Genomic DNA, 23,063 nt, shown 5'->3' with positions numbered 1-23,063 from the left:
ACCAAAAAGTTAATGAAGATGAAACAAGGACGAACGCCTGTTGCAATGGTGAAGCGGTATCTTTGTTCCTTCTATGATATTAAAATTCTATCAGCTTTAACATAGCCACAGCTTAGGACTATGTGTGGAGGCCTTAACTAACAAATATTCCAGTGATCATAATACCCGTGAAGATGATGATGATGATAATGATGACAGTAATAATAATAATAGAATAATAACAATAATAATAATAATAATAATAATAATAATAATAATAATAATAATAATAGTAATAATAAAAATAATAATATAAGAATAATAATAATGATAACAATTACAATAATAATGATATTAATGATAATAATAATAATATAATAATAATAATAACAACAACAACAATAATGATAATAATAATGATGACAAAACATTGAATGTAATAGTCATCATCATCATCATAACCATAATAAATAATAGCATTGGGGAGGAGATTAAACTGATGATGTTAATAATCATCAGTGTAGTCCTTGTCATAATTAGGATACCTGTAACATAAGTAAGACCAAGAACAGGAAGAAGAAAAGGAAGAAAAGCGTAGAAGGGAGAAGAAACAGAGATATAAAACTTGAGTGTATTTTTTCGCCGTCACAGATTGCTTGACACCAAGCTACATCATGTCATATAGCCAAGTCACGCAATGATTATTATTCAAATCCACATCCCTATTAACAATTAGGCATCAGATCCCCCCTACCCCCTGCTATGCGCGACAATAGGACAGGGGAACCATGGGATATACTATAGCTCGTTATTATTGTGAAGAAAAGTACATAGACCGTTGCGCGTTCACCATAGAAACAATATCTAGGGAGAAAACCAGGTACATGTTATTTAATACTCCCATTTGTCACATCGTTCCTTTGGAAAGTCCCCAAACAGACTAATCGATCACAACACATTGGCGCATTATGTACACTCTGACACACATTGTTGCCACACAGCACTCAGCAAGTGTTTACACCGTTTGTTCGATCGCGCTGTAGATTAAACATAGAACCATCGCAGCTTGAATTGATACTTTTTGATGTTCTTTATTCGAACGGGGTCGTAAATGTGTTTCGCAACCTTGGAAAAGAGTCAAAGGGATATTTAAAGAATTCCCCGCACCTGTTGCAATTGACCTTGATATACAAACAAAATGTGTCAATTTGTCGGAGGTGTGGAAAGCGGAGGGATCTAGCCGAGCACAAAATTAACGAGTTAAAAACAGCACTGTTCCTCTACATATACTGACTGTCTTTGCCGCAAACCTGCCAATTAGAGTGTGATTTATACCCTTATGATTATATCTGAAGACTTTAAAACTCTTAATTTCGGTGTGATTACATTTTAACGTACGAGAACGCACGTTTCGGTAATTCTTCGTTTTCTAGTGTTTCTGAAAGTTAGATTAGATATATAAATCTACATGAATCTTATATGATTCATATACAGTAGGCCTACTACAGATTGATATCTAAATAATTACTGATCATCATATTGGCAACACAATTTAGAATATGAAAATTCGTTTTTCTCTTTCAAATTGAAATGCCTTTGTTAGATTACAGAGTTAATGAATATGGCAGGTTTCATCTCATCTTTTCCCATTAAGATAAAAGTGAAAGACAAACAATCAAATCTAGAGTTGCCATTTTCGTGCTTACAAAATAATATATTTCTAGTGCGAAATTTGCCAAGGACTTGAATGTATTATACACCATTACATTTTGTTCACTTGTTTGTTGAATCGATAAGGGAGTTCATGGTTAGCGCATGTCTCATTTGACCCCTACACCACAGACTTTCAAATAACATGGAAAGGACCTGTGACAGAGCATTTTTTGTTGAAGCATGCCACCTTTGTAATCAATGTCAATGAATTGCGTGTGCAGCTTTTGTTAAACATTATTGATAAATCACTTTCACCTGTGCGTTCTAACAAGGTGAAACACACAACTTAACATTCCAAATCATCATTTGCCTGAGGATTCTTTTCGTTTGAAAGTCAATGGCAAATACACAAACATTCTCATTTGACCTCTATTTTGCACATGCGCAAATCGCAACCGTGAACTCCCTTATAAGAATATCATAATATTATGGACAAAGTAAATGTGATGAAGAAAATGGGTGAGATTTGCATATCTGAGACAGCCAGATTTTGTGATACACCATATACCTCATATTCCACGAATAAAAATGCACATGCAAAAAGATTACCAATTAATTAAAAAACTCCGAGTGAAATGAAGACCATCTGAGTCCAAGTCATATAGAGTATTACACTCTGCTAAGGTCCCACTCGTCTAAAACTTAGCTATCCTCGCAATGATGTGACGTCATAAAAGAGCATGCTTCTCACTTGCAAATGTGTGCGTGACTTATTGGGTGTCACACACAATGAACATGATAATTATATTGTGGTACACTGCAGGATGCCCTGCATGTGGTAAAATCATCCATGCGCCAACACACGAGCAAATACACAGTGACAAGGGTGAATAGATTAACCCATGCAGATAATGGCTTTGACATTACCTATAGAACAAAGGCATTGCGAAATAAAAAAAAGGTAAAAAGTTTGAAGAAACAACTAGTAATCGAGAAGACCTTTGCTTTACCGAAGGAGCCCTCTAGATTACAACTTTACCATAAATTCTTAATCTTACATGCAATATTTATATCGAATCGATTCGATTTACCCCATATAAAAAGTTAAAGCGAAACTCATACAAGTGGCTGCAAAGTCCCCAAAATAGGATGGCAAAAATAGATACTGTTGGGCTGTTTGGTAGGGGGCGTAACGCATATATTGGCAATGCATATTGATTTTTGACTGTCAAAAGATTAATCGCTCTCGCTCCTCCGCCACAAACACATACTAAAAAAATGAGGCCCACACATTATACAAACACATACTAAAAGAATGAGGCCCACACATTATACAAACACACGCACACCAAACTCCAAGCAATATTATACTCGTTTAAATACCCAATTTATCGCAGACTACAAGAAACTTTTGTTGTATCTGTAATTCGTGAACTCTATCACAATTTCATGAACGCATTAGCCTTTCCCCAAGAAATTATAATAATTAAATCTTCTGTAGTGTTTCGTTGTGCAAAAAACTTAGCAGTCCACAATTCATCTAGGGACATGGACAGTGAATGAACTTTTTCAAAGTGCTTGTGTTTCTTGTAATTATGCCTTTGTGTTCTGAATCAACGTTTTAAACTTTTTAAGGGGCATTGAAAAGGTAGAGTGTGCGAGCTTTAATGCTGTGTAGGAATATGTCTTCTGCTATGTGATAAGATTCCTTATACACCACAATCAGACGAAAAGTCAAAAAAAAAATGTGAAAGTGTAAAGGAGAATGTGTGGGAAGCCACTGAAAAAAGAACAACAACGAGCAAGTTGCTTCAGTCCCAAAACCGAGAGAGAAAATTGCATGTAGATTGAATGAGATGCAGACACGCTCAAAAGAAAATACTCCAGAAAAAAAGGGGAAAAACAATGTATGAATTTGTTGGCATCGCAGTATTACCTGTCCAAATATTCGGAAATCTAGTTTGCGTCATGGAACCAGGCATGTTTCTTAGTTTTGTGCTTTATTCAATCGTGGTTTGTGGGATTATCAAAAGTTATAATTCAAACCAACAACGACAACGACATCCCATTTTTGTTGGTACTTCATAGCAGAATGACAAGAGAATTCACTGTTATGTGTTTCAAGTAGAACGTCAGTTTCTTACTGGATGTCTGTTTGTAAGATTGTCGTGTGTTCTAGAAAGAGGTGACGAAGTCCATGTGAAAAGTCAAATGTTGTTTTTAGTTGTTTTTTTTTTTATTCAAATTCAATTTTGGGTATGTATACAATATGACAGTGATTCAATGAGAAAGAGATCGAAATGGACCAAAAGAGCCAGTATGGAATTCCGAATATCTGTGACGGGTTTAATGCTCTGCCGATGTCAAAATATTTATAATTGCAGGAGCATTCAAAAAGTTGCTTGCGTGGTCTTTTTACAGCTCTCTCCCTCCGTCTCTCTCGCTCGCTCTCTTTCAAGATCTCTCGTGAAACATAAAAAATCACATAGGATAAATTGACACATTGTACGTGTGCAAAACCAACCAAAAAACTTCAACATGCTGTTAATATACTCAGTGATAATGCCTGATATTTCGTCACCTTAGCGCCTTTTGGAGAAGCATTTCAAGTCTTCAGTGAAGAAACAGTGAATAATTCAAAAGCGAAAGCGTTAGGATCAAAGGAAAAACGTTGCCAAGCAAAAGACCTACTTCAACAAAACAAATGAAAGTGTTTATATGCATTGAGAGAGCATTTTGGTGGATTCTACAATGACCTCATGAGTACACGCAATAAATAGCCTTTTATAGAGTCATGAGAATTGAACAATATTGTTCAACACAAACATTATTACACAGGCGCCCGTTTCACTGATACTCGTAATATCGTTTACCAATGCTACATCACAAAGTGAAAATGGAATATAATATATATAAAATATATACATTTTTTTATGGCGTCACAGAGGCTTCGTTATTATTATCATTATTCTTCTTCTTCTTATTATTATTATTATTATTTCATTTATTTACTTATTTATTCATTTATCCATTTTGGGGGTTTTCAAAATATATGTGACAACATTAATTTTAACCTTACAATAAATGCGACCATAATGTTGATTTTATCTAAGTAAAAATAAAACTGAAGATGTATATATACAAGTATGTCCGATCAAATGTTTGTTTGTGTTTGTGTGTGTGTGTGTGTGTGTGTGTGTGTGTATGTGTGTGTGTATGTGTGTGTGTGTGTGTGTGTTTGCGTGTGTATGTTAGTATGGGATGAATTACAACTTGCGCTTCTTACCAAAATGCAAAGCGTGATTTTGAACTATTTCTGCCTATACATCATAATGAGATACCTGCCACTGCGCCATATTCAATCATGGTGAATTTATTCTGTTCCAATAATTCTCTGAAAGACTCTAAAGATTAAAATTTCCAAGGTAACATCGACATAACTTTTTTATTCCCTTTCTGAACCCGATGCTCAAAGAGGATGAGCAAATTGAGCAGAGGTGCCAGATTTATCAAAGTTTTGTAGGGAAAAATACACACCCAAAGAAAAACAGTTAGTTACAGGTTACCGTTATACCATAGAAGTCATGAATACAGCTGAAGAAACAAAATTTTGTCTCTCCGTTACAGCACTGCGTCTCATAGAATTTTGAGAGAGGACTGTAGTCGAGACAAATATTTCTCTATCCTAGGAAAAGGATGATTTTAGTTACCAGATATCCCAAACCCTTGATGTGAAGAAAATGAAAGAGAAATGATTTTATAAAAAGACTCCAAAAAGATCCCAAGATGACTTTGACTGTCAGAAACTGTTAGAGAAGTTATTATCAATATACATGAAATATAATTTAATCCACCAATTATAGTATACATATTCAGCACAATAGCTATCAATGAATACCTTATCCATGGCTCGACACTAACTTTTTTGTTTGGTGGCCCGATGGGGCCACCAAAATCCTAAATTTCAAAATTTTGGTGGCCCGAGAGAAAAATTTGGTGTCCCGAAAAAAACAATAAAAAACATTAAAAGTCCTTTTTTTTTAAATGAGTCAAATATCTAAACTTTATGATAGTAAGAATTAGAAGTTGGACATATCTGCTCATAAATAAACTTCAACAAACTTGCAACACTCACTCTCAGGCACTCATTCAGTCCTTTTCATCCACCCGTTAAACAAATTTAACTGCTAATTTCCGGCGTGAAAAGTTGCGAATTTATTGACAAACTTTTCAAAAAATTTTGGTGGCCCGAGGCGGGCCACCAAATTTGCCCTTTTTTGAAATTTGGTGGCCCGACTTTCATTTTTGGTGGCCCCGGGCCGCCGGGCCACCGTTAGTGTCGAGCCCTGCCTTATCCAATGTAAGTTTTATCCTACAGTCTGAGTGTAAGTCTTATTTCAACTTGTAAATTATCATATTATCAATTATTACGATCATTGATCTTTAATTCAAGAGTGAATTTCGACGGCCTTACTTGTACTCGGGTCTCCGTCGCCAGATGATGGGCTCGGGGCGTGGGAGCGGGAGCGGAAGCTTCTCCGGTTCGGGACTCGGCTCTTTCGCAGGCTGCGGGTTCTTAGCGGGAACGGAGATGTCGGGAAGAGCGGGAACCTGTGGCTCCACCAGCGGGAACGTCTCGGGAAAAGCCGGCATGGGCATGTCCGGCATGGGAGCGCGTGGAGGCATGACCCACGGCGCCTGTTTCGGCGGCTGGAAAAAAGAAAGAGAGAGGAAAAGGGGAGAAGAACGATTTTGATGTCTTTCATAAGTTTCAGTGATGGTGTGACATCGTCATTCAATCTTTTAAACAACTATAAGATACAATCAAACAATTCATCTCGCCATATTATGATATGCTATATACGGTCTTCCATCCTAATCAGTTGTCACAGTGATTGCACATCATCCTGGGGTGTATAATATTCACACAGACTTAAGTGCTGGCACTGGTAGAACTATACCCGATCTGTCATTCTTTCTTTCTTAATCTTCATCCTCCGTCCATTATGTTGATCCTTTGATCTTTTCCTTCAGCATTTTGTCCTTGCCATGATGTTATGAGAGACACTGTTTGATTTCATTCTATTTCATTAAAAAAATATTTCTGTAAACATTTGAAATATATACATGGTTATACAAAATCAGGGCAGCTCTGCGTTTATTTCATTTTGCTTTCCTCTTTCTATGAATTGTTTATCTATTTCTGCATAATTATTGCAAGCATATTCCCCTATAGTTGTCAAGAGGCAGTTTGCTGTGTAGCCTTCTCTCGAAGTTGACGTAGTCAGTGTTGAGCCAAGATTGTAAAAGCAAAATGTCTATCGCAAAGGTTCGAGGTAATCCCCAAACTATTATGCAACTGACACATGGAATTTGAATCCACGTGTTCGACAGACTTGAGTGCTTAGCTTCTTATATGGCATAACTCTCTGAGCTGCATTTTGGAGGCTTCGCGGCTCAAAATAGCCGCAAGCTTTGTAGCCTGGAGTTTTTGGACTTAAGCCCGGGATTACTAGAATGGAAAAGGTAGTTGGTAAATGGTACGAAAATCTTGTAAAGGTAATGATTATAACCGTCAACTACTTTTTCGACCTTTTCATTTTCACTTGGCGCTCTGAATTCCCTTCCTTTACACCACATGGTATTTTTGTTTGTGTTCTCTTAAACGCATTCATGTTCTTTTTCAATTCCTTCTTTTATCCTCTCTTGCTTTGTTACCTTTCTCTTTCATTCATCATTAAAGGACAAATTCACCTTCATTAACATATAGGATTGAGAGAATGCAGCGATATTAGTTGAACACATCAGTGAAAGTTTGAGGGAAATTGGACAATCGATGCAAAAGTTATGAATTTTTAAAACTTTTGTGTTGGAACCGCTGGATGAGGAGACTACTAAGGCTCGTGATGTCATATGAGTACAACAGTATAAAGAAAATGTAAAGAAAATTCAACATATTTTCACTTTTTTTCGCATAATAAAAGAGCACTTGACTTGCCTCTTTCTAAAGGCAATGGGAATAATATTACCCATAACATGTCAGTAACGAGTCAAGGGAATGTGTACTTTTTTCAAAAGATGAAATTTTGTGAAATTCTCTTTATATTTTCCTTATATTGTTGTACGCATGTGACACATACACTGCAGTAGTCTTCTCATCCAGCGGTGACTGCACAAAAAAATTCAAAAATTCATAACTTTTGAACGGATTGTCCGATTTTCCTCAAACTTTCAATGATGTGTTCTACCAATATTGCTACATTCTCTCAATCTTTATGTTAATGAAGGTGAACTTGTCCTTTAAAGATCTCTTGGCATTCTCTGAAAACTCTTTTATCTAAACTCAGTTTTCCCTTTTTCTTCCACCATGAACTAGTTTACAGCAACACATTTGTTTGGGGAATGCGATGTAACACAATTTTGTTTTTCCTCAAATACTGGAAATTATGTTACAAATTCAAACTCAAATCACTAGAAGTACTTTTATATTCGGTTTTATACAGAAATCGCAAAGTCTTAAAATGTTGTTTATTTGTATATTGAAAGTACTTTATTTTTCTGAAAGAAATTCTTAAAGCAAGCGAAAAAAGTATGAATATACAACTTGTACATCTGAAAAACCCCTAAAGGTTTTGTATCCAATATTAACTAGAATCGTATTCATATCATTTAGACTGTTTGTAGCTGCTTGTCAATCTGCATTATGAGTCTTTATGTATCACAATTATGATGTGACATTTATTTGTACCTGAAGAATGTTGATAAGTGAATGAAATTTCTCTCGTAAAAAAAAAAAATAATAACTATAGTTTAACTAGATCGTTCCTCGAACGAGAATATAATGACGATGCAACCTGTAGCAAGTTGTATATCAGATTGATAAGAGGGAGAACTTACCCGTTTCGGCATGGGCTTTGCCTTGCCCAGCGGTTTTGGTTCTTTCTTCTCGTACTTCGGCAGCTTCGGTTCCTTGGGCGGTTTCTTGACCGGTTTTGGCTCCTCCTTGCTCGCCTCCACTTTGGTCTCTGCGGGGAGAGATGGACCAAACTTGAATGGGTGCCTGTGCTGGCTTACGTCAATCCTGAACGTGGGACTGTCGGCCAATTTGGGCTGCCTAGCTTCCATTTTGGGTGGCCGGAAGTTCACAGAGTCGCATACAGTTAAACCCTTCTTTCGCTGTACGGCGCTCGAAAAAAATCAATGCCGAAGCACCCACTGATGGCAGTAGCACGGATTTTCGTGCGGATGTCTTCGCTCCTACGAACACTTTCCACTGATTGTTCCTTCAAAATTCATTTTAACTTATTCAGTTCTCAAAACACGATAACGATGTGCAACATCGTCACCAGTTCACAGTCTGACAGTACAAAGAGCAATGCCTTCTATACGAGCGATTTAAACTACAGAGTACTAAAGAGTGCAGCGCGTTGACAACACTAATCCGGATCAAAGTCTATGTCTGGAAGACCTTGAAGTTTCTCCACCACATGAGGACTTATTTCGCGTTTACAACGCACGCATTATTTGCCAATCGCAAAAACGACAATAACAAAAAGATAGACAGCCTGAAAGGAAGACTACTAATATCGGGCCGGCGAGGATCTGTTGGTTGCTTCAGTCACCTTCTCGTAAATTCGGATATTGACAAGCATACACTGATCGCTCTTTGACCGCCAATATATATACGACTACATGAGACCATACAGGACAAGCCTATCTAGATACCAAAGATCCAATATGCGATACCGGTGACTCTATCGATACAGACGATCCTATCTAAGATACTGGCGATCCTGTATAAGAAACCGACGATCCTACATACTGGCGATCCTATGATATACCGACGATCCTATCTGAGATACCGGCGATTCTATCAATAAGCTATCGATAATATTACATAAAGATCTTTAGCTCGATCCTCCATAATTCACAAGATTGCCCCCATGTTGGTAGAAAAGCTAAATAGAAGTCATGTCGGACCATGAAGGTCTCATTAACGAGGTCCAGCGAAATATTTTTCTTTACTCTTTCAGACGAGGAAAAGTCCATTTATGCGTATCCACCCTTTTTTTTTTAATTTGCTTTGATATTTGTCAATCCAATATCACGTAGGCCAACACATTAAATCTATGAGCCGTGATAAGGTGCGACAGATCAACAAGGTGCCAAATATAGACACACAATGCTTCGTGGCCTCCTCATCGAGAATGAAAGAAAAAATACTCCAGGCCATAAAAGTTTATTGTATACAGCGCAGATGTTTAGTTTAAGGTTTCTTAATTTTTCCGTCAAACTTCCGGATCTATTCATGTTCAGTTGAATGTTCAGTTGAATAGATGTAAATGATGTATACGCTTTGGAACGAGCGCAATGAAGTTATGTTCCGAAGAATACTAAATGTTAATAGGTCTGGAGAAAAAAAAAAAAGAATAAAAAAGTGCATACCCGGAGGATTTACGGTCTAGTGAACACCTGCGAGCATGAACGACAATACAATAGCAGTGGAAAGGCTATGTCATTTGGAGCACGAACGGGGATTTTTGGGGGAGCCGATATGCACTTTATGGGGTAGGGCATAGGGTTTAGTGAACTCATTTTGTCGGATGCCTATTGTTCACAAGGAGTAATGCCATCAGTTCAGGCTCAAAGGGGTTCTGCAAGGAGTATAGTTACGATATGTTTCATTGAAGTGCAGGCAGATGGAGCGGGGAAGGTTACAAAGGAGTTTTTTTTTTTTTTTTTTCCAAAGACGCACCTCGTTTCCCGCTTCCTTGGTCGCGATACAATTATTTTTAAGATTTCTGTTGTGTTGTCACGACAATTCCCCAAACTGTACCTGACTGGACTCTGTGGCATCGGTTACAGCTCGTTATTCCGAAGGTTCGTTATTCCGAAGGCTCTTCAGTCCGAAGATTCGTTATTCCGAAGGTTCGTTTTTCCGAATTTCATTTTCGGATTAACAAATCTTCGGAATAACGAACCTTCGGAATAACGCCACAAATGTTCGGATTAACGAACCCTTTTTCATTTTCGGATTAACGAACCTTCGGAATAACGAACAGCACCCGTGGCATCAACCCCCCCCCCCCCAAAAAAAAAAAAAAAAAAATAATAATAATAATAATAAAATAAAATCAAAAACACAAACACAAAGTAACAAACAAACAAAAAACAAACAGAAAACAAGAACAAAACAGTAGCAGCGGTATTGGTTGCAGGAACAATCTGTGATAAAAGTATGTCTCTTTCACAATAAACATACACGCAAAACAACCTCCATCCTACCCCACAAAAAAAAAAAAAAAGATGGACATGCAAAACAGTAAGTTTGAGATACGGTTATTTTTTGCATGGTGAATTTCTAGCAGGTTAAACATTGAAATCATAAGTGGAACATTTAAATCATAAGTGCTTCAAAATGCTTCTCTGTGTATATAAGCTGTCAATCAACTTATTTGTACAAAATATATCTAAGGAGATATAATTTCAACTCTTGGAGGATTGCTGCAAAATCAGACCAAATGGGGCTCATTGTGGTCTTTCAAAACAAAACAAAAAACAAAAAAAAAATCTTTACACTGGCAAAAATCGAACTAAAAATGTCACCTTCGACTGGTGGCGGAGACGGTGGTTTCTCTTGAACTACTTCCGGTTCATGACCTGGTGTGGCCTCCGGTACCGGTGGGTCGAGCACAGCCTCTGGTATCTGTGGAGGTAGTGGATCTACCGCGGGAGGCGTTGGCTCCGTTTCTATGATGGGAGGAGGGGGACAGAAAATGGTAATAATGATTAAAACCTGCTAAAGATAGCAATATTTATGAAGTCCCCCCCCCCTTTTTTTTTGGGGGGGGGGGTGACAAAAAAAAAAACATTAAAAATTATTGAAGTTTACACAAGCATGTGTGAGTATAATCACTGTTTCATCGGTAATAGCAACGATTATGTTCTGAAAGGTGTTAGCATCTTAGATCTTCGACTTTGATTGGATTATTGTATGCATTCTAATTCCGTTTCTTGATCGTTTACCACTACTCCTTTTTGGCGATTTTTAGCAGACTAACAACTGTGTTAAGCACTTTCTCAACTTTTATATCACACCATAAACACTGGGATTTATCTCATGTTGTAAACATTAGGTGATTCTATCAGTCGTACGAATATTCCGACGGTGACTTCATCTCCATGACAAAGTAAAAGTTTGCTCACCTGGTGCCTTGTAAGGAATGCGAGGAATGTCCACGAATTCCTTCGGTGCCGATTTATCTGCACAGACGAAACGTAGTACAGCAAGTAATGAATAATCAAATGCACATGCAAAAAAAAAATAATGAATACGTAAATGATTAAATAAAAGAAATATAAAAAAGTGTGCGGCTATATAGTCACCCCAAAACATTGCTAGATAGTGTAGAAAACACTTTTCGGAATTGTCAAATGGCTTAATGGTAATGTAGTATGATTATTATCTGGTTTACCATTAGGACCTCTGATATTCGGTATTGCTGAAAGTGGTTCCAAAACATCAAGGAGCTACTAGAGTTGAGGCACGAAAATGAAAAATATGACTTTTATTTACAGTGTATGTTTTATGATTTTATGCATGGCCCTCTTTCACAACTGCATGATTCATACACCACTATTCAAGACACGTGATACTCGAAGTCAGCCCTCCGATGCATGATTGTTGTTCAGCAAGACATATTTCATGTGTCTGAATTTGATATCTCGGCCTCTTACCGTAAACCCTAAATGAGAAATTTTGTCGTTTTTTTTTTTTCTAGTCAGTGTTATACTTGATGTGGATTTTTTTCTTCAAATCACTGACAGTGATTGAGTTTTTCTTTGTCTTAAACAGGATAATTTTTTTTTGCCTCTTTGGGAAGGATTCACTTTCTTAAAACAGGTTACTGTAAAACAACAATCAAGTTCTTTAGGGTTTGAAAAGAAAACGACGTAGAGAACAGGAAAAGATTAACATGATTGCTCACAATCTCTGTGAAAGCAATAAAGCACTTGCGCTCGTTCATTAAGTTGTGTCTTTGTGAGACATTTATTTTCTATTTTCGACGAGAATATTACAAATCATAGTTCATCATTTTCATTCATGTGGTACAGATTCGAGTTCACAAAATGAAGATTCGGAGAGGACAAAAGGAAAAGTAAAACAACCTGAAATTAAGTTGCCACACCGATAACAGCAAACGGTCGTGATCAAAATTAAGATTAGAGTGCATAGTGCTCTGAAGAATTTTCGTGGGTGTTAATTACCGCATCCCATCACCAAAGTAGTAAAACATCCCAAATATTTCAACCATTAAAAAATCCAGACACAAACACCAACTACTATTGTATACCGCTACCCTACCATGCGCTAAATGAGTGGAATATTGACAACATGCTATGGAGTTGTGTGTTTTTAGATTTGCTATAAAGTTAAGTTTGCCTGATGCACCCTTGCCACTCTACTCATTCTTCATTGTACTTTGTAAAGGATAAAGTCATTCAGAATGTGTGTTTGGCAACTTTATCTTTAAACAAGTAAAAAGAAAGCAGATGAATATATGTCTGAAAAACTAAAGGTTTTGTATCCAATATCAACTGGAATCGTATTTATATTATCTAGACTGGGTGTAGCTGCCTGTCAAATTGTATTATTTGTCTTTATGTATCACATGTTGCAGTTATTTTTGTACCTGAATGTTAAGTGAATAAAATTTCTTTGTGAAAATAAAAACTTTAGGGCCCTATCTTCAAACATACTAGAAAGGGTGTTTAATGTTGAATAATTTTGAACCTTTTCATTAATTTATACTTCAGAATTCAGCTCTATTCTCCATTCATTTTTTTTAGTATGTGTGTGTGTGTTCAACTATCTGGTTATTTATAAATTGCTTATATTTTATGTGCATACAGAAGAAGCGATGTCATCGCATGATAATGTCGCGCCATATGGAGATAGAAAGTGACTTGTTGACATTATAGGGATAATATATCGGTTGCTATTTGGTGGTGATATGAAGGGCTTTCATTTTATTTTCTTTTTTAAAGATAAAAACTAGCAGCTGAGATCTGTAGAAGTTGGAAAGTGATATGAAGTAGAACAGACCGCATTGGTCTTATTATTTTGCAGTGGCTAAATCCAAGATTTCATGGTGATATTATGACTGGCTTGGCCTACTCTGTAAAGTTAAAGCGCGTCTTGATAAACTCTATCTAATCAAGAGCGATGAGCTATGGGAAAAGATGGACTGAACATGCTGAATAGAAAGAAGAAGATGACGACAACTCTACGCTCCAAACTGGTCACCATGGCAACAATATCTTGCCATTACAACTGTCTCGGATATTAGTATCGTATTACCGTAACCTACAAAGGAACGCTATGCTTTGTAATACCAGTGATAGTGATGGAGAGTTTTTCCACTGGTAGCTAGTGAGTTAAACGTTTTGAAGATCTCTAATAGACCTAAGCAAAATCCAATGCTCATTTTTCAGCGGCACGTAAATTAATTACTGCGCTTTGAGAAATAGAAATAAGTTTCCACCGTCTTCTTGTGAGAGATGACACACACACACAAAAAAAAAAAAAATCGATGATCATTAAGCGTTTTGCGTTACTGAAGATGAAAAACAGAAGGAGGAGATATCATTACAATGTATGCTATTCTTTGTGAACAGCGCTGTGAGCAGTTGGGGGAGTGGGTAGATGTACAAGACAGTGTATCATGGTTCATGAACACATCACTCTCTACACTCTCTACATGACCAGTGTATACTTGTATGTGTATGTGCCTAGCATGAAATGTAGTGCTTATTTTTATCATTGAGAGTTCCATTGTGATGATCTAGTTGGTATAACGTGGGTTAGATTGTGACAGCACAGTGTCTTGCTTGTGGACTAGTGTCGCAAAAAGTTTGGTGCAGTGAATGTTAATCAACTCATGGAGAATCCCGACGAGGATTAATTGACCGGATGTGCGAAAAGGCAACTGAACTTACCCGGTTTCTTCGCTTTAGTTTTCTTTTTCGGTTTTAGGGGTTTCTTTCTTTCGCGTCGAGGTTTCGTTTCCTTTGGTGCGGCTGATAGCGTTCAAATGTATGGAGGGGATTGGATTAACATTCACAATCTTACATAAGCACGTATAGAAAGGACACCTGTGGTACATATCAAAAGAAATTATGATGCCATACAGTCAACAAATCACAATTATGGTACAATAGACCTACGATCTTTCCCGTCGAGGTAGATAAAAGACGTGTAATGATGACGAAAACATACTTTTAAGCTGCAAGAAAGAGGAAGTAAAGGAACTATGTTCACTCCATTAAAAAACATTCGAATAGTGAGTACTACAGTGTATATCTTCATATTTGTTGTGCTTTAGTTCGAGACAGATCACCGTTTTAAGCAAGGCTCACATTTCGTTGTTGAAATAGTAGCATTGAGGAGCATACCTTTTGTCGTTTCCACAGGCGGGGCCGGAGGTGGTGGGGTGGGGTCTTTGGGTTTAGGTTCTGGGCTTGGCTCCTTGGGAGGGGGCGGTGGGGGCGTGGCCTCTTTCGGTGGTGGGGGTGGTGATGGGGGAGGAGGGGTGGGATCTTTTGGTGGTTCTGGTGGCGGCGTCGGCTCCTTCGGCGGGGGCGGGGTAGGCTCTGGCGGTGGGTCAACTGGAGCTGGGGCTGGTTCTGGCTCCTCCTTCGGAGGCGGGGTCGGCGTTTGTGGGAGGGGCGATGCAGGGGGAGGGGTCGGAGTGGGAGAAGGGGAGGGCGAAGGTGAGGGGGAGGGGGAGGGAGAAAGGGACGGGGAGGACTCCGGCGAGTCGGACGGTGACGATTCTGGAACGCAAGCGAAATTGTTGCTGTTTCAACTGCAGTCATAAAGGGATTCGCTTTAAATCGAATTAGTGAGGGACACTGTGTTATGTATCATTGTTTCAACACGATGTTCTCTCTCTCTATTTTTGATTATGATTGATAATCTTTACCAGCGGAGACGTCACTTCTGCATCCTCTGTACTTAATGGCTCGTTCTTCACAATACACTTAGTTGAAATTACAATTGAAATCTTAAAAAAGAGTTTATCAATTTTCAGTCATTCTACTTAGAAACTTAACAACTTGGATGTGCTGTGAACCTCAATCAAAATCATTAATATCCCTAATGCATGTTTAGAGAGTTGAGTGTTACGCAATACGTTAAAAGATATTGGCAGCACGCTGTGAGCGTAATTGATATAGGGCCTGCATTGAATCTCAAACATAAGAAGCACATAGTTGAGAAATTGTGTGTTAAGAGTGATATCAAAAAGGCACATATCTGAATCTGTGATAGATACGTAGTAACTTATTCAACGAAAATGAAAAAGTAAATTAATGAAAATGAACTCGCCACTGAGCTGTTTAAGATGAACCATCAAACTAACTTCACATTCTTGATACACGTCTTCTCAAAAACATAGGCATAATTCAACAGACAAGAACAAAATGGTAAATTGATGACGTAATAGGTCATAATCTTACCTGGTGTTTTCTCTTCCGGTGAATCTCTGCCGGGACAAAGAGGGGGGGGGGGGGGGAAATAAGTTCGAGTTAATATGCTAGTTATAGCGAGCCACTTATAGTCCTACTTGAGAATGTGCGCTCAAAGTTGGCAGGACAGAAGTTAATCAACCTTAGAGTTATTTTGAGCTAACAACCCGATGGATATAACAGATATTCCAGTAAGTAAGAAACAAAAATGAATTTTGTAAATTTATAGTGAATTCTATGTAGCATTTAATATATCTTTATTAATCGCATAACAAAACTACATAGCATGATAAATACAATCCATGGTCAAATACAACAAATGGATTGCAATGTATTTTAATGTAATGTAACACAAAGCGAGACGATATCACAGAAAATATTACATCACATGTATGAAGGTAGCGAGTTTAAAGCGACAGCAAGCGTAACGTATTATGACATGATTGATAAGGTACATAATAAGCGTTAGTACAAAATACGTATACGTAATGAACGTGTACAAGCATTGCATTTTGGGGCCTTCAAATTCATCAATGATTTCGACCACCTGCATAATTATGCCTCCGTACTCGCATGATTGCGACTGGATCTGGATTCTCATTGGCCGTAGCGTTAATTCTCTGAGCGTTAGTGGGCGCTGTTACTACGAATGGGCTGTGAACACTACACACTGTCCACATTTGGATTGTGAAATTCATCCTTATAGCCGTGCGTGCGTGCAGGTTTGTGGGATATACAGGGGATATACAATCCCTTTGGAGGTGTAAACTTAGTACATTTTGGCATAATCGCGCGCGCGTGAGTGTACGTTAAGAGCCAGAGATGGACCAAAATTTCAAGCATTATAAACAACATCATGGAGTAGATTAAAAAGACACACTTTCGATGTCCTATTTGTTTCAAAATAGTACCAAACGGCACTAAACGTCGCATGATGATGGAGTGACCACCGCAATTGGGAACAGCAATAAATGAGAGATCGTGAAAACTTCAAACATGGTTTGAAATTACAACATCACACAGAATATATGCATATACACAAACAGACACACGTACACATACATATTTGTACGAGAATGAATGAGAATGGTTGAACTTAAACGTAATTGTGATCAAACGCGACTCAACACCAATGTGTAAAAAGCACTGGGAGGGTAAAGGAATTAAGGAGAACACGGATTGTGGGTGTGTTGGCGTAAAGAGGAGGGGGTGGTGCTGTGGATAGGCAGTGTCGGTGATAATATTCCACGAACACTGCATGACCGCCGGATGGGTGTGGTTGGTGGTACGGGTTGAGGACCCTCGTGCAACTGATGATAAACTTTATCATTATTATACATTGTTATAATATATAATATACATATGAAAAGGGGAGGGATTATTGGTTGCACAGGGGTTGGATAGGGGAAAGCTGGTGTAGGGTTGGTAAGATTCAGCGTGTGGGGGTTGGCGGAAAAACACTGTGTGCACGGCAATGATATTTTGGTGATTATAGTGTGGTGCAGTGTTCCCGAATACCATGGTGCGCCACACTCAAGCGTCTCAAGTGATGCGTTGCCATGGTTACTCACACGGGCGACACGTCCTCATCCTGTGCACCCTTGGTAGCTGCCGCTTTGGACTTGCCCTTACCGGCGTCTGCTCTCTTCTTTTGCGCCCCTTTAGCAACCGAGGACATTTTCTCCATCATTTCTCGTCTCAAATTCTCCTTCTCCTCCTTGCGTTTGGCTAGTCGCTCCTGCTTCTCAATCTCCGCCTTTTTCCGCTTTTCGGCAGCAAGAGCCTCTTTCTTCTCACGGGCCTCTTTGGACTTCGAGCTTACTTCTGAATCTTTGGCTTTCGCGCGTTCCCTCTCCTTCTTCTCCATCTTTTCCTTCTCTTTCTTCTCCCTTTTCTCTCTTTCCTCCTTCTCCTTCTTCTCTTTTTCTTCCTTCTCCTTCTTCTTTTTTGCCTCAAGTCTTTCTTTAAGTTTCTGATCATCTTTTGCCGGCTTTTCAGTAGCGTCTTCTTTGGTTTTGGGATCCGAGTTTAGAGTGTCGGGTTTCTTGTCAGGTTTGGGCTCACTTAATGGTTTACATCAGGGGGGAAAGTTCGGGTGAGGAGGTAACAAGAGAAATCAAGATGCATGCAATATAAGATAAATACGTCGTACAGAAAGGAAAGGTTGGTTAATAAATGATATGATGTTTTTACGGACTGGGAAAGAAACTGAGCATTTGCCAGTAAAGAAATAGACCAAAGGGAATCGGAAGATTTATATATTTTATCATTGTTCACTCGTCTGTATACTTGTCTGTTAATTAGTTAGTTTCTTTGTTTGTTTGTTCTTGATATGTGCCGAATTTTATCAAGAATATCTATTTGGAATTGTAATATTTGAAATCCTACCCTGCGAGTACATCATGATTTGAAATATCTGCTTGTATCGATGGAAACGACAAAGTATTTTCTTATAACTTCTTTTGTTTTTTGTTTTTTTATCGAGCAAAATAACACTCCCATCAAAGTTGTAGAAATTGGTAATGCGATTCCCTTGGTGTAAATCTCTCACGTAGCAACCTTGCGCTTAGAAATGAAAAGCATAAACTTCTGGAGAAAGGGCCGGGGATTAAGGATAATCGATCATTCTTAAGTTTTCCTCTGATACAGCCCAAACAATATATTGCAAAGGGGTAAGAGATCTACTAATGATAGCTGCTTAAATAAAAAAAAAATGAAAAGAGATAGACTAAGATGAAAATGTGCAGATAGCGTAACGGTTATATTAAACCATAGAGTACCAGATAAACGGTCAGAGATTGACAGTATACAGCTTCTGTTTATCTGTTATTGATTCAGAAGAAAACAAAGGCGAACTTAAAGGGCATCACTAGACTTGAAATAGAGAAGGAAAATAAATTACAAGTGGATTAATACTAATAGTGGATTAAAGACTAATATCAACAGTATGCACAATTGAAGGAAAACGATTATCAAACTCTTACTTCTTGAAAACAATTATCAAACTCTTACTTCTTGGGTGGTACTGTCGGAGCTGGTTTCACTTTTTCGACTTTCTTTGGAGGCTCCGGTGGTGGTGGATCGGGCTTTTTCGGCGGCGGTTCGCGCTTCTTCGGTTCAATCGGGACAGTTGGCTTCTTACCCTTGGGAGGTGGCGGAGGTGGAGGAGGCGTAATCGGACGCAGACGTTCGGCTCTTTCCGGCGGTTTCCAGTCGGTCCTGGTAGTCTTCGTTTCAGTCTTTTTCAGTTCGAATTTCTTCATTTCTTTCCACTCCGTCTCGTTGCGCGTGTGTTCGATGAAGTTCGTAGTCTTCTTCTCCGTCTTCTTGAGCTTAAAGCCCTCGCTCTTCGGAACGTTCAACTTCCGGTCTTGTGAGAAGGGATCGGACGCTTCCGTGACCTCCTTTTCAGCTTTCTTCAACTGGAACGCTTTTGGCGCTAAGATAGAAGAAGAAGAAGTAAAGGTATGATAAAATCGATATGTGGAGTGTCACAAGACGTCATCGGCGGTTTCCATCAAAACATGGATGTTTTGCTGTTGGATATCACGGAATCAGTACAGCTACATGACAACGAATCGTCGTCAAAGGTTTAGTGTTAAGCCGACTAGCAGACAAAAACTGTTCAATGAAAGCAATGTGAACTATTTCTCAAGAGACCGTTTCCATCATCTTTTTATACTCTTGATAATTTAATAAAATTCCCGTTTTTATACGTTGTCGAAAGAACATCATCGCTAGAGTGAAATCGCTGAAATATGTTGACATTCATGTAACAAAAGTATCTGATTGGAAGTGATAAGATTTGGAACGACAAGGTTTCTTTTCCATTTCTGAATCTTCCTAAAATGAGCAAGAAGTCATGAGAAGAAGCTAATTAGTAATTACTACATAAAGTTGATATTCAGCACGTTCAGTATAGGATAGTATAGGATGGAGTTGTGTTGACATTGATGCGATTGAGACAGACGATAATAAAAAAAAAAGTACAAAACCGCGCAGCTCCGTTCATAATTTTTTTTTTTCCTCCGCGCAGGGAGAAAACAAAACATGACAAAACAAGGCAAAGCAAAAACAAGGTAGACGTTTCTTCGTTACACATAGAGGAATAGAATGAGGAAACCCTCACGTTTGTAGAGATTCTTCCTCCGTTCTGCCTCCTCCTCTTTCCTCCTAGCCTCCTCCTCCAGTCGCCTCTCTCTCGCTTCCTCCAACTGGCGTCGTCTTTCCGCTTGGCGGCGCTCTTCTTCTTCAAGGGCTGTGATCGCGAGAGCAGCACACAACGAGATTATTATCAATTTGTGAGCTATACATAATAACATAACATATCACAACATCTAACCTTAATTTGAAGGAGAGCTCATACGGCAAAAACAGATCGTATCAAAAGACTTTTCTCTCCCCCTCCCTCTGTCTTTTCCTCTATCTATCGGTCTATCACACACACAAACACACACACACACACACACACACACACACACACACACACACACACATCTTTTGTTTTGTTGGGAAGTTTGCTATTCATCTGTCTAGGCCCCTACTAGTATTATTTTATCTTAAATCTACTTCTCGATTTGAATACACACTACTGCACTCCTTTATACTACAAGAAAAGTTACAATGTAAATTAATTTCGGCACTGCATACGTCAGCTATTCAAGTCATGTTTAGTTGAAAACCGGTTTAGACGGAGGAGGATGAATTTAAACTTTAATCTTAACCAAAAAGCAACATTTTATTTGACATTTTTTGTTTATTGCAGCTCTGTCCCAACGGTATTACACTTCCATGCATGGATCTTTACTTGCAGGAATTGCTTTATACTCGGTGATATTTGTGTCATTATCCCACAATGTAAAATCTTAGTCATTATCTTCAGCGATATCGTCTGAACGATAAATGTAGATGAACAATAAAGATATTCCACGTGCTGCCAAAAATGTGTGAAAATGTATATGACAAGAATAATTCTCATGACCAACCGATGAGAAACTAATGACCAAGAGGAAAGGATAAAACTGAATTCAGATGGAAAGGCAAGAATAGGAATAAATCATACTTGTGAAGTGATGTGACTAAAACTGCGGATAGCATAATTATGTGTTTGAAACGTGTTGCAGACATTGACTACACACACAAACATAGCGTATCTCGTGATCAGAAATTGAATATGTATTTCAATCAAAGGGACGCAAAATGAACATGAAATGAGCGAGGGGAGGGGTAAAAAAAAACATAGTAAAGTTGATGATTGATTTATCAGAACTATGATGACCTTCCGAAGTAATGGACGTTCCAACACCGGACGTAGAGCCGTCGGAGCCAGCGGCTTTCTGGATGAAGTGCTCGGGCCAGTACCGGCGGAGGGCTGTGGTGGGAGTGATGGGGTGTGAGGTGAGAAGTTTGTAGAGAACAGTGTGTGGAAGGGGTGATACAGACAGGGGTGGGTGATGGGGAAAGAAAATAAAGTTATTTATATGTCGAAACAGATATAGAACTATATTTACTGAAGACTAATGAATAAGTGAATCACATCCATATTTACGATTCTATTCTTCACTTACATGATATTACATAAGAATACGTCAAATCATAATGTCAAATCATAAACGTTTTGGATAGTAGCTATCTAAATAGTTACCGATTCAGATTACAAGTACGTTTGAAATTACCCGAAAAATGTTTGAAACCTTCACTTGCTTTTTTATTCTCATTTTCGCAAGCATTGTCTACACATTAATGAAAATCCTTTTCCGTAACAACTATTGGAGAATGGATATTCTAAAATTCTGACATTTGCAATCATAATTCAGACAATGGGATAAGATTTAGTTTGACCGAAATGTGTACGGGTACTTCTGAAATTAGACATTCCAGATGTTATTCATTTTACTTACCCCATCACCGAGTCACAAGACCTCATAATATTTGTTGTATTTCTATTCTCGATCAGTTCATGAAATCAAGAATGTATATCCCTGCACTAAATTAGTGTTGTGATTATCGTTTCACTTTTACAAGTTCACAAGATTGTCGATAACACATAAATATAAGTTTCTGAAGCCACTTATACCGTGGGAAATAACGTCATTATCGCTCAGGAAATGATTTTTTATTTTCTAGCAAACTCTTTAATTACAAGAATTACATCACGGTTCTAATCGCTACTTTCACAAACCGTTACAGATAGCTCCATGCTTATTTTATTTTCCGTATTCCACTTTGTGATATGTTTAAGGGCTCTAAGCCCATAATCGTTTCTTTACAAGATTTATTTCAATTTTGTGAACCATTTATGACCAGTTACATTGCTTACCTTCCATACACGCGTAGCAGTGCACTGTGTGGAAACAACAAAATGATGTCACGGTTGATTACTTCAAATAAGAGAAACTACCAACATATCACGACTGATAATTCACATGATGATCTATGGATACATATGATATGATAGATACAATAATTCTTTTGTTTTTCGAATCACGCTCGCACACAGAATGTTGGAAATTAATTCATCAATTTCATGTAGTAGAGGGTTTTCTTGCAGTGATAATTACTAGGTATGATAAATAAGACACACTCTTTGAAGTAAGTCAATCAATATTGAAAGGTTTAAAAAGTAAATCACGGATCACTACACAGCTCAGTCGTTGAATTGTTCTCAAAATAGCGCCATCTACTGAGCACGGGGCTCGGAGAGCATTAGCCAAATCAACGCAAAACAGTATGAACTGCAAGCTAGAAGAACATTAAAGCAATGGAAAGATAACGCTTAATTTTGACATAATAGCAACTAGTTACATGTTTCACAGGGCAATAATGTTTCAATATTTATGGTGATATTCTTCTAAGTGAATAACGTCGTATGGTCAATACAGGATATTGTACGTGTAGTATTG

The 23,063-nt window shown here is 38.1% G+C and overlaps 1 protein-coding gene across 1 annotated transcript in view; it reads right to left on the bottom strand.

The window, feature by feature from the left end:
- LOC140239819 (uncharacterized) overlaps nucleotides 1–23,063 on the bottom strand; it is a 36,722-nt gene that overhangs the window by 10,270 nt on the left and 3,389 nt on the right. Inside the window, exons 5-15 of the mRNA XM_072319639.1 lie at nucleotides 22,481–22,504; nucleotides 21,440–21,532; nucleotides 20,291–20,419; nucleotides 19,174–19,600; nucleotides 17,733–18,224; nucleotides 16,153–16,178; nucleotides 15,088–15,468; nucleotides 11,839–11,895; nucleotides 11,239–11,382; nucleotides 8,530–8,657; nucleotides 6,107–6,342 (exon numbers count right to left, since the gene is read on the bottom strand). Of these exons, the coding sequence (XP_072175740.1) occupies nucleotides 6,107–6,342; nucleotides 8,530–8,657; nucleotides 11,239–11,382; nucleotides 11,839–11,895; nucleotides 15,088–15,468; nucleotides 16,153–16,178; nucleotides 17,733–18,224; nucleotides 19,174–19,600; nucleotides 20,291–20,419; nucleotides 21,440–21,532; nucleotides 22,481–22,504 (2,137 nt within the window). The remainder of the gene's footprint in view (nucleotides 1–6,106; nucleotides 6,343–8,529; nucleotides 8,658–11,238; nucleotides 11,383–11,838; nucleotides 11,896–15,087; nucleotides 15,469–16,152; nucleotides 16,179–17,732; nucleotides 18,225–19,173; nucleotides 19,601–20,290; nucleotides 20,420–21,439; nucleotides 21,533–22,480; nucleotides 22,505–23,063) is intronic.

This window comes from Diadema setosum, chromosome 16 (assembly GCF_964275005.1).
Source record: "Diadema setosum chromosome 16, eeDiaSeto1, whole genome shotgun sequence".
Lineage (NCBI taxonomy): Eukaryota > Metazoa > Echinodermata > Echinoidea > Diadematoida > Diadematidae > Diadema > Diadema setosum.
The sequence above is the reverse complement of the archived record's forward strand: the minus strand, read 5'-3'. Positions and strand labels throughout refer to the sequence as shown.